General features: G+C 45.6%; 1 protein-coding gene across 1 annotated transcript; it reads left to right on the forward strand.

The window, feature by feature from the left end:
* The first annotated feature begins 472 nt into the window (after nucleotides 1-472).
* On the forward strand, nucleotides 473-3,542 carry DRD1 (dopamine receptor D1). The gene has a single exon (XM_008052794.2). It carries the CDS (start codon nucleotides 534-536, stop codon nucleotides 1,887-1,889), a length of 1,356 nt encoding a protein of 451 aa, XP_008050985.1. The 5' UTR covers nucleotides 473-533; the 3' UTR covers nucleotides 1,890-3,542.
* Nucleotides 3,543-18,085: the final 14,543 nt, after the last annotated feature.

An 18,085-nucleotide genomic window follows, 5' to 3' on the forward strand; every position in this document is an offset into this window, starting at 1 on the left:
AACGACCGTGCGTCTTTCCTTGGCTTTTCAGGGCGCTCGGAGAGCTGCGGAGGATCCAGGGGCTTGGAGGAGCGAGACATGCATTTTCAGCTGCGTCCCAGAAGGGGAGACCTCTCTGTCGCCGCCAGGGAAGCTACAGCCCCGAAATGTGACTGCAACTGACTGGCTGGGCAGGGGCCGGGAAGTCTCTGGAAGGTTGGCGGAGACTATGCCCCAAAGCCGGCGCTTTGCTTGGGGAGTTCTGGGGCCACCCGGCACCCATGACAGCGACCCGAGGCAGGGCGTCAGAAAGCAGTTGTAAAAAGCCAGAGGCGCCTTCCCGGAACGGACTCGCCCCGCCCGGGGAGGCTCCTGCCTCTCAGTTGCTGCGGCCTCCGACGGAATGTTGGTGAGGCCCCGGGCCCCGGGGAGCTGCTGGGGCGTTGCGGGGTGCTGCCCCGAGAGGGAGGACTCCTGGAAGTCGGCCTGACCCCAGACCCCTGCCTGGGACCTCGAGGGCAGTCGGAGCCCCGAAGGCGCTGTTCTCCAGGAGGATGAGGACTCTGAACACCTCCACCATGGCCGGCGCCCCGGGGCTGGCGGGGAAGAGGGACTTCTCGGTCCGCATCCTCACAGCCTGCTTCCTGTCGCTGCTGATCCTGTCCACCCTCCTGGGGAACACGCTGGTCTGTGCTGCCGTCATCAGGTTCCGACACCTGCGGTCGAAGGTGACCAACTTCTTCGTCATCTCCCTGGCTGTGTCAGACCTCTTGGTGGCCGTCCTGGTCATGCCCTGGAAGGCGGTGGCCGAGATCGCCGGCTTCTGGCCTTTCGGGTCCTTCTGTGACATCTGGGTGGCCTTTGACATCATGTGCTCCACCGCCTCGATCCTCAACCTCTGTGTGATCAGCGTGGACAGGTACTGGGCCATCTCCAGCCCCTTCCGGTACGAGAGGAAGATGACCCCCAAGGCAGCCTCCACCCTGATCGGCGTGGCGTGGACCCTGTCCGTGCTCATCTCGTTCATTCCCGTGCAGCTCAGCTGGCACAAGGCGAAGCCCCCGGGCCCCTCGGCCGGGAACGCCACGTCCCTGGGCGAGCCCATCGACAACTGCGACTCCAGCCTGAGCAGGACCTATGCCATCTCATCCTCCGTCGTCAGCTTTTACATCCCCGTGGCCATCATGATTGTCACTTACACCAGGATCTACCGGATTGCCCAGAAGCAGATACGGCGCATCTCGGCCTTGGAGAGGGCGGCGGTCCACGCCAAGAACTGCCAGACCACCACGGGCAATGGGAAGCCGGTCGAGTGTCCTCAGCCGGAGAGTTCTTTTAAGATGTCCTTCAAAAGGGAGACCAAAGTTCTGAAGACCCTGTCGGTGATCATGGGGGTGTTTGTCTGCTGCTGGCTCCCCTTCTTCATCTTGAACTGCATCCTGCCCTTCTGTGGGTCTGGGGAGACCCAGCCTTTCTGCATCGATTCCATCACCTTTGACGTGTTTGTGTGGTTTGGGTGGGCTAATTCCTCCCTGAACCCCATCATTTATGCCTTTAATGCTGATTTTCGGAAGGCATTTTCCACCCTCCTTGGATGCTACAGACTCTGCCCCGCGACCAGTAATGCCATCGAGACAGTGAGCATTAATAACAACGGGGCCGTGATGTTTTCCAGCCATCATGAGCCACGAGGCTCCATCTCCAAGGAGTGTAATCTGGTTTACCTGATCCCGCATGCCGTGGGCTCCTCCAGTGACCTGAAGAAGGAGGAGGCGGGGGGAATAGCCAAGCCTTTGGAGAAGCTGTCCCCGGCCCTGTCGGTCATCTTGGACTATGACACCGACGTCTCTCTGGAGAAGATCCAACCCATCACACAAAATGGACAGCACCCAACCTCAACTCCTGGGTGAACCCTGCCACGCATGCTCATCCCGAAAGCTAGAGGCGATTTCTCTGGGGCTTGCTGTTGGGAAACTAAGGTAGGGTGAGACTCGGAGGTGTCAGGAGAGCCCTCTGCTGCTTTCCAACACACGACAAACTCTCTTTTCAAATACATTCCGGTGTGTTTTCTGTGTTGTTCATAGTCAATCCAACAGGAACACTACAAACATGGAAGGCTACAAAAGTGTTTTTAGAAACTTATCCTTATCTTAGGACTCAAAAAGTAGGGCAAGGAATCAACGACGGACAGTTTCACTTAACAATCCAACCTTTCTGGGAAGGAAACAAGAAGGGGTGAGTTTGCAGTAATACAAACAGGTGCTAACACTGTTCCAGGCAAAGTTTTCAGATTGTAAAAGGTAGGTGCATGCCTTCATGACTCATTTCTGAAAGATAATCGAGGCTTACATTAGGAATGGGAATTTTTTCTTCTTCTGGAATTGAGAGATGCTCTGTTGATACCGGTTTTATTTATTTATTGTATTATATGGATATTTTTAATTTATTATAATAAATCTATATTTATCATATTTAATAGGATACACTGTTGAGTTATCTGAGACCTTCCAACCACGTTTTTGTTCATTTAACTAGCACTTTATAAGCCAATGAAACGAACATAGACTCTGTGAGATTCTAAACGCTCTTGTGTAACTTTTGGAGACACAGCAAAGACGGATAGGAAAAAACGTTATGGCCACGAATAAATATGAAGTGAGCATTGACAAGTGCTGTGAAGGCTTTCCTTTTTTCCTGAAAAGATTTTGAAAAACCTTTTTAAAAGCCTAGTTACCATTGTGTTCAACATTTTTTCTTTTAAATGACAAAGACTTTCCCCCGGGGCCTTTGCAGTTCTGTAAATATCTGAACTAAAAACCAATTTCAGAGAAACCCAACTTTAAATTTATGATCTTAGGTGGTAATAAAAAGTATATGCTGCTTTGTACTTATGTAAAATAATTGGCCTCTCTGTTTTTTCTCATTTCGTGTGTCAGATAGCTTTTCTGAACCAAACAAATGACTTTCCTGGATAGAGAGGTATAGTGCAGATGGTGGTTCACGGCAGCCCCACTGTTGGACAAAAGCAAACCCTGCGTCTTCATCTTGTCAGATCAAACTAAGCCACTCAGCAGGGCTACTTTTTGCAGCACTTTAATCTGAACTTAGAACTGCTTTAAAAAAAAAGAGTCTTTAAGTGTTAATGGTATACTAACGCGTAGTGCCTCATTATCGTACTAAGACACTTCTATGGGTGGAAGAAACAGGAGAACCCTTCTCTTTGGGTGTGTTAAGTACCCCAAAGCCATCAGCAAATACTTTGTGCTTTGGAATCAAGTTTCCATGTCATCGCCCGGACTGTAAAAAGTACCATAAGCCTCCCTTGCCAGATGCGAACTCGTGTGAGGCATTTCAGCAGTTTCTTTGAAATGTTTACAAAGTATTTTTCTTGATAAGCAATTTACTGAACATTTAGATGAAATTGGTGAAAAGAACAAAAAAATCTACAGAAAAATATCTCCTGCATCAGGTCTGTGTTCTTTATGTATTGTGAATGTTTTCTTAATTTTATTGGCTGTATGCTTTCTTACATATAATAAAAATATTTTGTGAACTCAAATCAATCCTGAATGAGTTGTGTTGCATTTGCTAAATGTACTTTAAAGTCTAGGACATGTGAGACCTTTATATAAGGAAGCAAACGTGGGCATTTTCAAAATATATTCCTTTTTTTTTCTTTAATGGAAATTTCTTCTGTTGTAAATGCCACATGTTGCCTTTGAATATTTAAACAGAAAATATTTTATGATTTGGACTACATACTCTCTTTTTCCGTCTATCTTAACAATTGTTTTTGAAAATAAGCGTTTCATCACTTAAATAATTAAGCTTTCTAAAATCTCTGCTCTTTCTTTCAAAGAGCCTGTTTTAAATAAAATGAAAATATCAGCGAAGACTGTGGCTTGCTATGGGGTTGTTGTGGACTCACGGCTGACGGCAACCATTGCATGTGTGTTGTCGGTTTTCAAAGTAAAATATAATGAGAAGTTTTTTTTGTTTTTTTTTTTTTCTGGAGAGAAGATGCAGGTCATGATGCTGGGCTTATCCGAATGTCTCACAAGTCACATCCTTAGGTCGGGCTAAAGCTACTTGGTTAATGAGCTAAGCCATTTTTTTTCCATCCTAGAAAGGAGCATGTCTGAACAGCAGGTGATGTAGAAATTAAAGGTTCAGTTTATAACTTGGAACATCATACAACAGATGGTGTGTTTTCAAATTCCATGTTTGTCTTCCCTGGGCTTTGGCATATAATGAACATATCTAGGATGAGCACCCATAAAGCGTGATGCCTTTTCTTTCTGCTTCATAACTTTCTGGGTGCCTTTATTCTTTGAAGTCTGATTTTGTTCTGAAATTAGAAGTTCAGGAACACAGGCTACCATGCTCAGGCAGAGAGCTATTATGTCCAGCCAATGACACAAAGAACAAAAGCTTTTACCATTGATCTCATCGACAAAAGGGTAAAGAGTGACCGATATGTCTAGAAATTATATTTATTTTTTTTCTTTTTATTTATTTGTTTATCTCAATAGCTTTAGGGGGTACAAATAGTTTTTGATTATATGGTTGCACTGTAGAGTGGGAAAGAAGTCTGGGCTTTAAGTGTACCCACCACCCCTACCTGTGCACACTGTACCTGATGGGTAATTTAGAGATGATATTTAAAAACTGTAAAGGTCAATATGCTTTGAACGAGACTGCACTTTACGTTCCCGGCAGATCGGATTGATAAAGAGCATCTTATGAAATGTTAATTTTCCTGAAAGAATCTCTCAGAGAATTTGATTTATATGAAAGCAAAATTACAATATGACTTGCATTTTATGGTTAACTATAGCGATGAGCCTTAATAATGCTAAATATATGTAAAACATTTTACCAAGAGAAAGACAGTTTGAAAGAGGTGTTCTTTTCTCCTTTCCGTCTAAGAAGACTCCTTCCCTAATCAAATAGATACACAGCTCTTACTGGCTACAGAAACAGCAGGAAGTCACTGGAAGGGGAGCTGGGCGCTGGGCTTCAATTGGTAGATTTTGAGTTTATTCAGAAATGATTCTCTTGGGATCTAAGCAAGTCACGCTCTCTGAGTCTCAGTTGTCCCGGCCTATTAAGTGGAAGGAAGAAAAACTCTGTATTAAACTCTTCAGTGGGGAGATGAGGTTCACCCCCAAAAGCAAATCCTGGTGGGCAACTTCAGTCACTTTCTGAACTCTCCGCTCTCTGGGGACCCCTGGCAGGATTTCTCCCCAGGCCTGCATCACCAGCATTTTAGTCTATTTCCCCCACTTCCCCAAGAGCCAGTCTGCAGTTGGGAGCAGAAAGACTAGGCTTTATTTAAGACCAACGAGGTTTCACATTACAGTTATGACTTTCAACCTGTGTGAGCATAAACAAATGTTTTGCCCTCTCTAAGCCTGTTTGCTTGTATGTGAAATGGAAATACAATGTGCAGGTTTTTGTGAGGGGTAACGAAGCCAATGTCTACAAGAGCATGAAGCCCAGTGAAATGTTGGGCTCGTTGATTATTTGCAAAACCTCTACTTTGAAGGAGTGAATCACTTAATATTTTTTTGTATTAGCAATAATGGATTTGCTATGTATTTGGCTTGTCTCACGCTTGCTTGGCGCAGATGGAAATGACTTTTAGAGTACACGTGATCTGGGATTTTCACAGACCTCACTATCTTTTTCTGTGGCTATCTGGTATTCCAGAAGCAAGTGGCTTTTTATATTTTGGTGGTTAAGAACATCGCCTTAAGTTACCACTAGATACTGAATAAATTTGTCCACAATATTTCATTCTATAAAATATCTTTATCTCATAGAATTTGTTTCAGGAATAATGAACGCAGTGATGGCCTGTGGCTCTGGGATGTTACATTTAAGACTTGCTGTCATGCATGATCTGGTTACTGTGATCATTGGAAGGAACGAACCTGGTGGGCTGTGAGATTATAGCACTCTGCAGATTAGATGCACCTCTCTGGGTTTGTTTGAGATTTCCTGGATAGAAAAGATGACAAACCAACCTGTTTATTTTGTGGAGGATTGAGAGGATGGTGAGCATTATAGCACAGATAAAATCTCTGCGACTTTGTGACCAGGCCAATCTATATTACCTCCTGTCACGTTAAGTAACTTCCATGTGATGCACAGAATTTAAAAAGGCAGCATTTGGATTTCAGTCTGTTACATCATTCAAGATTTGGGAGTTGTAATTTAAATAGTATTAGAAGCTCAAGCATAATCTCTGATTTAAAAGGGTTTAACTTTCTAATCACTATGAGAAAATACACAGAACCAGTTGGAATTTTTTTCATGCTCTACCAGCTCTCAAAACTGGTAAATGTTTTCAGCCATTGGAAAGGATCTGCCCTGAGCTGGGTCCCCGGAAATGAGACCCTCTCTCATACCTCCGCTGGCAGAAATGTTAGCCAACGGGCAATGGTGATGGGGCCTAGGAAGACTGAATTGTAGGGCAAGACGTTTCATTTCAAGAAAAAAATAGGCAAAACATGCCTTTAGAACAGGGGTGTGTGTGTGTGTGTGTGTGTGTGTGTGTGTGTGTGTGTGTGTGTGTCTGCAACAAGAGGATGAGATGAAATGATCTCTAAGCTATTTTCTGGCTTGGAAAAATGAGATATGAGACCCATGATAGGCAAAATATGACTGATAGGTTCCTCCTCTGATAGGTTTTTCAAGTATTTACTCTCTTGGCTATTGGGAAACAAATAGAGTGATACTTATAAAATGCAAATTTAATGGTGTTATGCCCTTGTTTAAGATTCTTCAATGGCCTGAGTGTGGAGACTCGGCCTGTCATCCCAGAACTTTGGGAGGTGAAGGAGAGAGGATTACCTGAACCTAGGGGTTCAAGACCAGCATGGGCAACTTGGTGAGACCTTGTCTCTACGATAAATCACAAAAACTAGCCGGACATGGTGTTGTGTGTCTGTAGTTCCAGCTAACTGGAAAGCTGAGGTGGAAGGAGCTGCTGGAACCCAGCAGGTGGAGGCTATGTTGGCCTTGAGCATGCCACTGCACTCCAGCTTGGGCGACAGAGCGAGACTCCAACACAAAAAAAAAAAAAGAAGACCGGGCTTGGTAGCTCAGTCTGTAATCTCAGCACTTTGGGAGGCTGAGGTGAATGGATTACCTGAGCTCGTGGGTTCGAGACCAGTTGGGGCAATGTAGCGAGACCTGGTCTTTACAATAAATCAAAACAATTAGCCGGGTGGGGCAGCGCACGCCTGTAGTTCCGGCTACTTGAAAGGTTGAGGCGGAAGGATGGCCGGAGCCCAGCAGGTCACGGCTGCAGTGGCCGTGAGTGTGCGACTGCCCTCCAGCCTGGGCTACAGAATAAGACTCTGACTGAAAAAAATGATTCTTCAATGGTTTCTGGTAACTTTCAGGAAAAAAAGTAGTAAGTTTATTCAAAGCCCTTTCTGATCCTACCTCTGTTGCCTCAGCTTATTGTCATTACCCCATCAACACTGTCCTACAGTCATTCTGAACACTGCAAGGTGCCTGGCATCTTTCCTTGTTTTTATGGCTTTGCTGTCCTGGTCCCTCTGCCTGGAACACCCTTCCCTGTTGGCTCTGCCCGCTCCTATTCATCCTTTAAGATTCAGTCAGGCCTGATTGCCAGAGTCCTTCCTCGGCACCTTCTTCCCACCTCTCCTCCTCCTCTTTCTTTCGTTTTTTTTTTTTTTTGTTGAGTTGGAGTCTCATTCTGTCACTCAGACTGGAGTGCAGTGGCCACTCTCGGTCACCGCAGCCTCGACCTGCTGGGCTCCGGCGATCCTTTCGCCTCAGCCTTCCAAGTAGCTGGAACTACAGGCGTGCGCTACCAAGCCCGGCTAATTTTTTGATTTATTGTAGAGATGAGGTCTTACCAAGTTGCCCAGGCGGGTCTCGAACCCATGGGCTCAGGCAAGTCACTCACCTCAGCCTCCCAAGGCGTGGGATTACAGGCTGAGCCACTGAGCCCGGCTTCCTCTTATTTCTTTCCGAGGGCTTGCCACACTGCTATGAAATCATCTCCTTATCATGGTTCCCTTGACGGTGAGCATCTTGAGTGCAAAAGCTGTCTCATTTTTTCTCTCCCTTCTCTTTATATATTTTTAAGCATTCAGCACACTGCCTGACTTATAGGAGTTGCTCATTAAATCTTTGTTGAATGAAAGAAAGAATGAACAAATCAAAACAGGGAATGCTGGAGTCATGATGTTTGTGAAGTTTATTTTTGGGGTATTTGTGTAGACCTGTTGGACTCTGTCTAATGGCTCTGGGTACAGTGAACTCTGAGGCCTTCAGCTGCCTGGGGTCTGGCATGGTTGTATAGAATTAATTGCATATATATACCTACATGCATGTATACATATGTGTGTGTATATATATACACATATATATGTGCATGTATATATGAATACATACAATTTAATACAATTTTCAGTTAATATTCTTCCAGGAGCACTTTATATGATCCAGACCACATGCTGGATTCCAGGAGCACAAAAATGGATCAAATACCATCCCAGTCATAGAGGAGACAGATATGCAAATAAGCCATCACTCAAAAATGTTTTCTTTTTTTATGAGTTGGAGTCTCACTCGGTCACCCAGACTGGAGTGCAGTGGCTGCTCCCGGCCACTGCAGCCACAACCTGCTGGGGTCCAGTGATCCTTCCATCTCAGCCTTCCAAGTAGCTGGAACTATAGGCATGCGCTACCATGCCCGGCTAATATATATATATATTTGATTTATTGTAGAGACAAGGTCTCGCCAAGTTGCCTAGGTGGGTCTCGAACCCGGGGGCTCAGGCAATCCACTCACCTCGGCCTCCCAAAGCGCTGGGATTACAGGCTGAGCCACTGAACCTGGTGCTAATTTTTTAATTTATTGTAGAGATGAGGTCTCATCAAGTTGCCCAGGCTGGTCTCGAACCCGTGGGCTCAGGCAATCCTCTCACCTTGGTTCCCAAAGTGCTGGGATTATAGGCGTGAACCACTGTGCCCGGCCTCAAAAATGTTTTCAAAGTGTTATGTAGAGAGAAGAAAAATGCTTTTTCTGGGTAATGCCCTTTTCCATCAGTGACCCTGTCCTGGCTTGTGTCAAGCCTCACCCATTCATCACTCATTCCCTTCTACACCCATCCTCCAAGGCGGGCACAGTGATTATCACCCTCATCTCACAGATCAAAATAACTAATATTCATAGAGGGCATCTATTAATATTCAAAGAGATCATGCAGATGGTCAGTGATGAAGACTTCAAAGCCTATTCTGTAAGTCAGGGATCTGTTTTGTTTACCAGGAAATAGCCCTAGCCAAACAAGGACTTTTTAAGGGGGTTCCAAATCCCTTACATATTGGTGCGTTAACACTACTTTTTATTGTTGACATTTTCAAGCATACACAGAGAAAGGTGTCATAAATTCCCATGTACTCATCCCCATCCTATGACCCAGCTTCGACTGTGAGCAAGACTGAGGCTGGTAGTCTTTGAGAGGCTGAGTAAGCAGTGGCAAGAGAAGGCATGTGTCTCTGGGTGGATGGAGCACAAGGTTTAAGCCAGAAGACTTTTAAGACATTAAAATCGCAAAACATGACCTTGCGGATTTCAAAGATGACAGGACAGGGACGTGGCTTACTCAAGGGCTGAAATATTCTTACATTGCAGATCCCTTTGATCAGGGCACACTTGGTTTATTTCAGCAAACATTTGCCTCCACCTGCCTGGTGCTCAGCTTGGGGGGGTGGGCGTGGGGAATGAGAGAATGAGGTGCACAGGTGGATGGGGGAGAATGCTGCCTGGAGAAGCATGGGAATGGGGTGCAGGGTAGAGAAGGAAGTGACATTGGAGGTAGGTTTGAAGGAGCGACGGAGCTTTGGCAGGTGGAAAGAGATAGGTGGCGAGGACAGTTGTGGTGGGAGCCCCAGTGCCAGCCAACACGGGGCTGGGGAGCGGGTGTTGGATTGGAGTAGGATATGACACAGAGCTCTCTGGATTTATTTATTTACTTACTTTTTTGAGTTGGAGTCTCACTCTGTCACCCAGACTCGAGTGCAGTGGCCGCTCCCGGCCACCGCAGCCTCAACCTGCTGGGCTCCAGCGATCCTTTTGCCTCAGCCTTCCGAGTAGCCGGAACTACAGGCGCACGCTACCACGCCTGGCTGATTTTTGATTTATTGTAGAGATGAGGTCTCGCCAAGTGGCCCAGGCAGGTCTCGAATGCGCGGGCTCAGGCAATCCACTCACCTCAGCCTCCCAAAGGCGCGGGATTACAGGCTGAGCCACCGGCTTATTTTTTATTTTTATTTTTTTGGAGCAGAGTCTCACTCTGTCACCCATGGCCACCACCAGCCACCACCTGTTGGGCTCAGGCAATCCTTCCGGCTCAGCTTTCGAAGTAGCTGGAACCATAGGTGCATGCCACCGCGCCCAGCTAATTTACGTATTTATTGCAGAGGGGAGGTCTTACCAAGTTCCCCGGGCTGATCTCGAACTCCTGGTTTCAGGCAAACCTCTCACCTCGGCCTCCCAAAGTGCTGGGATGACAGGTGTGAGCTATTGCATGCAGCTTGACTTTAAACTCATTAGAAGGTTTGGTCCAAATGAGGTTCCACAGACAGTCAAGTTATTTGCTTTGGGGTAGTCTCCACCCTCTGCAGGGGCTCCTTTTCAGTGCGCCTGGATAATTAGCCAGGTGGTCTCCTGATAAGCACTGGGAGTGAGCGCGTCCCTTCCTCCCTCACCCTCTCCATTGTGTCACCTGTCCACTGCTCTCGGATAGATTCTGGTGGCACCCTTTGCTTTTCGTCCAGTTGGGACGCCCTTCTTCTTTGCCATCCTCATCTGTTTGAGACCCACCTCGGGTGAGAACCTCAGGTGGAATCTCCGGTCTGGCAGCTCCCAGCAGGACACAGGTCCTATCCTGTGAGTCATCTGGTTCCTGTTCTTCCATGGGTGAGGGAGCCCTTGGAAGGCATAAGGGTGCTTTTCTACCCTGTATTCCCAGTGCCCAGCATAGCCTGGCATACAGTAGGCATAAAGTTAATAACTTAGTTCATTAAATGAATGAGCAAATTAATAGCTTCATTAAAGATTTAGTGTCAATGCTTGTTTGCACACCCTAATTTCCACTGTGGGACTGACCCTGCAGAGGTCATAGGGGCTTATCTTCTCTGCCAAGTTAGGTTTCTCCATCACTGATGCTATCACAGGAAAATAATTGAAACGGTATTGAAATGGCAAACTAGGGCTCTCTCTTGCATGAATGTGCCTGGGTAGTGATCAACCCTTTTACCCAGGAGAGAGAGGAAATGTCAACCAAATGTCACAAATGTGTTCCCAGATTATCTGGCCGCATGCATGCTGTTTGGAGACAGAGTTTTTAGGACAGATGTATTTAGTATTATAAACATGTTGACTGTAATTAAGATAATGGTCGGTCCCATTTGTAAGATGCTTCTTTAATGCACACTGCTGTTTGCTGTTAGACTCGGGGTGGGGGGGAGGGGGTGCCCTACGTTAATTCGGCCAAAACAGCTGTGGGGTTTTACTAGCTTGGTGGTGGGGTCTCTGTAATGCGGCGTGTTTCTGACTGGCAGAGGAGAGGATTAATGGGGATCTGCTCTAGGTGCAATACGGTGATGGTTCCAGCTTGTTTAAAAAGCCCAGCCATAATGCTTTCAAGGCAAAAGCAAACTGTAACGCCATTTTAGAAAGCGTCCATTGGCACTCATATCGAAGTGAAGGCTTATTTGCTTGCTCCTGAGGCCAGGAGATTTAGCGTGTCACTTTTGGATGGAGTTTCATCAAACAGCAGATCCTCTGGTTTGGGGAAGAAGACACAGACGCTGTCCTACCCTGTCCATGGCCCTGTAAATGGATATGGGTGAGTGAAGAAGGGATTCGGCAGGAGCAACCAAACTTTGAAGCATGCACACGATTCGACCCAACCATTTCACTCCCACGAATCTGTTCCACCTCCATCCTCACCTACGTGCTCAGGGATGCCTGGGTAAAGGATGTATACAGCAGCCTTACTTGTAAAAGCCAGCTGAGCACCACCTAAGTGTTCAGTAGCTGGGGAGTGAATAAATAAAACACAGGAGATCCATAGTGTGTGGTAGTTAAAATGAAAGGTAGATCCGTCAAGCATGGTTATGGGCGGATTGTCATGACATGCGACGATCTGAAAAAACACGTTGCCAAACACTATGGGTGATGTGATTCCTTTTATTTTAAAAAGTGTAGGAAGTATATGTTTCTTCATGTAACTACATAGAAAAGGGTGTGAAGAAACGTCCTCCCACCTGAGTAGATAATTGGGACAAACAGACAAATAAGTAAATGTGGACGAATAGGTACATTTTCCACGCAGAAGAATCCCAGATGATTTATGTAGGTGAGCCCCCCAGTCCTCAAGTGTGAGTTGCACACCAGGACGGAACCTCTGTGGTATCTGTTGGGAGAACAGTGAGTTTTGAGGGGAACCAAGAAGGGAAGTTTTTCACATTTTACTTTGTACATATCTTGGTTTGTACACGAAGCTTGTGTTTATGACTTTCACACCTCTGATTAAGACAAACATCTCTTTATTTCAATAGCTTTGAGGGGTACAAATAGTTTTTGGTTACACGGATGCATTGTAGAGTGGTGAGGAAGTCTGGGCTTTCAGTGTTCCCATCAGTCCCACCTGTGCACACTGTACCCTGCAAGTGATTTTTCATCCCTCCACCCCTCTCCCCCACCCCCAGTCTCCGGGGTCCATTATACTGTTCTCTATGCCTTTGTGGATTCTTAGTTTAGCTCCTACTTATACGTGAAAACATGTGGTGTTGAGTTTTCTGTTCCTGCATTAGTTCTCTCAGGATGATGTTCTCCAATGCCATCTGAGTTGCTGCAAAAAAAACATTATTTTAATTTTCTTTTTCTTTGGTGACTGAATGATATTCCGTGTGTGTGTGTGTGTGTGTGTGTGTGTGTGTGTGTGTGTGTGTGCATCTCACATTTTCATTATTCACTGATCAGTTGATGGACATTTAGGCTGATTCTACATTTTTGTAACTGTGAATTGTACTGCAATGAACATGTGAGCGCAGGTGTCTTTTTTGTATAACGCCCTCTGTTCCTTTGGGTAGATACCTACTAGTGGGATTGCTGGATCGGATGGTAGATCTGCGTTTAGTTCTTTGAGAAATCTCCATACTGATATGCATAGAGGTTGTACTAATTTGCACTCCCACCCACAGTGTATGAGCATTTCCTTTCCACTGCATCCATGACAACATCTATTGTTTTTTTTTCTTTCTTTCTTTTTTTTAATAATGGCCATTCTGACTGGTGTAAAGTGGCATCTCATTGTGGTTTTAATTGAAATAAGATTTTTTTTTTTTTTTTTGAGTTGGAGTCTCACTCTGCTGCCCAGGCTGGAGTGCAGTGGCACACTTACGGACACCCCAGTATTGACCTGCTGGGCTCTTGCGATCCTTCTGCCTTGGCCTTTCAAGTAGCCGGAACTGCAGGCACACACTCCCATGTCTGGTTAAGTTTTTGATTTATTGTAGAGACGAGGTCTCACCATGTTGCCCGGGTTGGTCTCAAACCCATGGACTCAGGCAGTTCTCCCTCCTCGGCCTCCCAAAGTGCTGCGATTAAAGGCCTGAGCCACCGTGCCTGGCTGAAACAAAAGTTTTAACAAAGCATGCTGAACTGGGTGTTAGGCAGGATGTGTCCTGGTTGTGGCTGATTTGCTGGCGGGGTGGATTTGGGGGTCGAGACACAGTCTGGTGTGCAGTAGTGATCTACTTGCATGTTCCTGAGCTTGTCCGTGAATTTCTCTGGTTTGATCATCGGCACCTGGTTTGACTGAGGCTGAGCGAGGTTCGGGACCAGCTCGCACCAGAGGCTCTGCTGTCTGGTACAGTGAGTGGGGACACAGAGTGGGACTCATGACCGTTCCTCCAGGAGGTGACCTTTACCACTACGTGGGAGTCTTAGTTTCTTTACACAAGGGGTCCTTTTTCATAGAGCTTCTACAGAGCCCATATCTGGAATAATTTTGTTCATCCCATGCATCTTGACTAGAAAATAATGGGTAAGCTAGTATAACCTCTGTGGAAAACAGTGTGGTGATTCCCAAAAGATCTAAAAATCAACCTTCCATACAACCCAGCAGTCCTTCTTCTGGGAATATACCCGGAGGAACTCAAGTTCATTCTACAAAAAAGATACCTGCACATGTATGTTTATTGCAGCATTATTCACAGTAGCAAAAACATGGAACCAACGGTGCTGCCCATTAAAAGTAGGCTGAATAAAAAATATTGTGGTACATATACATGATGGAATATTATGCAGCCATAAAGAAAGACAAAATTATGAACTTCACAGCAACTTGGATGGATTTGAGTCTGTAATACCGAGTGATCTATCACAGAAACAAAGAACTGAGTACCACATGTTCTCACTCATAAGCAGACCCTGAACAATTATCATAATACTGTAAGAAAGGAAACTGCCAGTGGGAGGAGGGGCACACTTCATCAATAAGGGTACCTGATCTCAAACCAGGTGACGTGGGAACCAAAGTCAGGCCCAAACTTTACCTGTAGAATGACCATTCGTATACCTAACCCCGAATTGTACTCCACATCTTTAAAATAAAAATTAAAAAAAAAGAAAAGAGAAAAAAGAGGAGAAAAGAACAGGCTGTGGCTTTGTTCTAGGTTAAAGGATTGTCTCTGTTCAGCTTTTGGGAAACACTAAAAAACCGTTCCGGGGGAGTTCTTGGGGACTCCAGGTTGGGGAATCACCAGTAACAGTCAACGTGAAATTCTTGGAGCCAACACAAAGTGACCCTTCTCAGGGCCCTGTCTTGTTTTGAGAGCTTTACAGCAGCAGCCCCCAAGCTTTTTGGTATCAGGAACCTGTTTTGTGGAAGACAAGTTTTCCACTGACCCAGTGGGGTGGAGTGGAGAGAATGTGCAGTCAAACTTCACTGCTTAACGAATGTTAGTATACCTAACCCTGAATTATACCTCGCATTTTTAAAATACAAAAATTAAAAGTAAAAAAAAAAAATAAAATAAACAACCAAAAAACCCAAACTTCATGGCTAATCATCATCTCGGCTCCACCCCAGGTCATCAGGCATTAGATTCTCCTAAGAAGCCTGCAGCCTAGATCCCTGGCACGCATAGGTTACAAGAGGGTTTGCGCTCCTATGAGACTCTAATGTTACTGCTGGTCTGACAGCATTGCCCGCGGCTCATCTGCTGTGCTGTCCAGTTCCTAGCAGTCCACGGACCAGTCCACTGACCGGTCCTGGTCCAGAGGTTGGGAACTGCGGCTTTATAGGCCTTGCCTGCTTATACTTTTGGTGCTTAGTTCATATCAGATCAAACGTATTCAAGTGCTCTCACCTCCCCCTTGAGTATGTATGTCTTTGCTGCAAAAAATAAAGAGTTTTAGATGTTGTTTGCGAAATTGTCCCAAGTTCAATTTTGCAGTGACTTTGTCATATTTTGAAGCCAATGCATTTTTCCCCTCAGGTCTTAAACATTTTTGGGAACTTCTGTAAGGCTTAGAGCCCTAGAGACTTCTAGTACCTTGACTCTGAGCAAACCACAGCAAGAATTTTCTCCAAGTTTTGAGAGCAAAGATGCCATGTGCTATTAAGCACAGCAAGAGTGACCATTGTCGTTTTCCCTGTCCAATTCTCTCTTCCTTCTAAGCTGGCTTGTTATTGCTTGAATGCATAAAGGCCTCTTCTAAAATACAGCCTGCAACGTGAAATAAACCACTCCTGATTATTTTGAAACTAAAAAACACTCCGGTGTTTGTTCTTAGGTTTAACCTTTTGGGAGGTTTTCAAATTCTATTTTTCTCATCCTTGACACAGATATTAAATGTCTTAGTGTTTTTTTTTTTTTTTTATGTTAAATGTTCCCAAGGCTCAGTTTAGATGTTTCCAGAGAATAGCAATGAAGCAAATGGCAAATCCAAAGTTTTGAGGATAAAAGCCATTTAGAGGCAGGGCTCGGTGGCTCAGCCTGTAATCCCAGCACTTTGGGAGGCCGAGGCAAGTGAATTGCCTGAGCCCACGGATTTGAGACCCACCTGGACAACTTGGCAAGACCTCGTCTCTACAATAAATCAAAAAAAAAAAAAAAAAAAAAAGCCACTTAGGGCAGTACTGAAGGAGAAGACCGGCCTTCTTATCTGATCTTGTGTTCTAAGAGAGGAAGAAATTTAAGTGTGAAGCCTCAGATTCTACAACCTGGAAGAGACTGGAAGAGTAAGTCAAATGCAGAGGAGTCCTTGAGGCCTGATACCAATGAGAGAATCACAGATAGTAGTCAGTTGCAGACAGAAGTTGTTACATTGAGATTGTTGCAAGACTCAAGCACAAGTTTGTGTGGAAGATGGCCTCTAGGGATCTCTTCTCAGAAGACTGGGTCATGAAGGACTGATGCTTTGGAGAGACTGAGGCTGCATGCCACGAGACCTTGGCTCAGCCTTTCTCTCGCTTCCCAGACACGAGATGTGGAGTCAGTAGATCTTTCTTGTTTTTCTCCCTGACAGTTATTCACCTACTGATGTACCTTTAACAAAGATTCCGACTACAACAGAGAGAAAGGCGGGGATGGAGGAGGAGAGAGCGTGGGGTTTGTCAAGAAATGAGGGCTACCATCTCACCTTTTTTTTTTTTTTTGAGTTGGAGTCTCACTCCGTCGCCCAGACTGGAGTGCAGTGGGACACGCTCCCGGCTACCGCAGCCTTGACCTGCTGGGCCCCGGTAATCCTTCCGCCTCAGCCTTCCGAGTAGCCGGAACTACAGGTGCGTGCTACCATGCCTGGCTAGTTTTGGAGGTCTCGCCAAGTTGCCTGGGCTGGTCTCAAACCCGTGAGCTCAGGCAATCCACTTGCCTCGACCTCCCAAAGTGCTGGGAATACTGGCTGAGCCACCGAGCCTGGCTCCATCTCACCATTTTAAAAACACATTTTATTTTAGAATAGTTTGAGCTTTACAGAAAAATTGCAAAGGCAAAAGGAAGTCTCCCCACACACCATACTCAGTTTCCCCTTTTGGTAACACCTAGCATTAGTATGGTCTCAGTTAAAGAAAGAATATTGATAAACTGTTATTAAGTAAAGTACATGCTGTGTTCATTTCTTCAGTTTTTGCCTAAGGTCCTTTTGTCATTTCCAGATCCCATCCCAGGTACCACATTACATTTATTTGTCTTTAGTTCACTGTGGCTGTGACGGTTTCTCAGACTTTTCTTTGTTTTTATGGCCTGCTGGTTTGGAGAAGTTCTGGTCAGGTATTTTGTAAAATGTCCTTCCATTGGGATTTGTCTGCTTTTCTTTTCTTTCTTTCTTTCTTTTTTTTTTTGAGTCAGAGTCTCACTTTGTCGTCCAGGCTGGAGTACAGTGGCATGCTCATGACCACTGCAGCTTCAACCTGCTGGGCTCAGGTGGTCCTTCCACCTCAATGGAACTACAGGCTCATGCCACCACTCCTGGCTAATTTTTTTTTCTTTTGTTTGTAGAGGTGAGCTTTGGCCACGTTGCCCAGGCTGGTCTTGGACGCATGGACTCAGGCACTCCTCTTACCTCCATCTCCCAAAGTGCTGGGATTACAGGTGTGAGCCACCACACCTGGCCATACCGTGTTCTTTTGAAAGATGTTATTATGTGCAGCTCGAGTTAAGGAGTGAGTTATCTATGTGAGTTTTTGTAATTCTTCTGCATGGGAGATGTGTCTATTCTCCTATGTTTATTTGTTTATTTATTCAATCACTTGTTTTTGTTGGTAGGGGTCATGGAGTCCTACGGTTTTTTGTTTTATTCTTTTGAGTTGGAGTCTCACTCTGTCGCCCAGACTGGAGTGCAGTGGCCGCTCCCGGCCACCGCAGCCTCGACCTGCTGGGCTCCAGCGATCCTTCCGCCTCAGCCTTCCAAGTAGCTGGAACTACAGATGCACGCTACCATGCCCGGCTAATTTTTAAAAATTATTTATTGTAGAGGTGAGATCTCACCAAGTTGCCCAGGTGGGTCTCGAACCCACGGGCTCAGGCAATCCACTCACCT

Source organism: Carlito syrichta, unplaced genomic scaffold (assembly GCF_000164805.1).
Source record: "Carlito syrichta isolate Samal-C Ts95f unplaced genomic scaffold, Tarsius_syrichta-2.0.1 Scaffold287511, whole genome shotgun sequence".
Lineage (NCBI taxonomy): Eukaryota > Metazoa > Chordata > Mammalia > Primates > Tarsiidae > Carlito > Carlito syrichta.

Excerpts from the sequence above, each read along its gene's own strand:
- DRD1 (XM_008052794.2), top strand. The coding sequence starts at position 534 with ATGAGGACTCTGAACACCTCCACCATGGCCGGCGCCCCGGGGCTGGCG.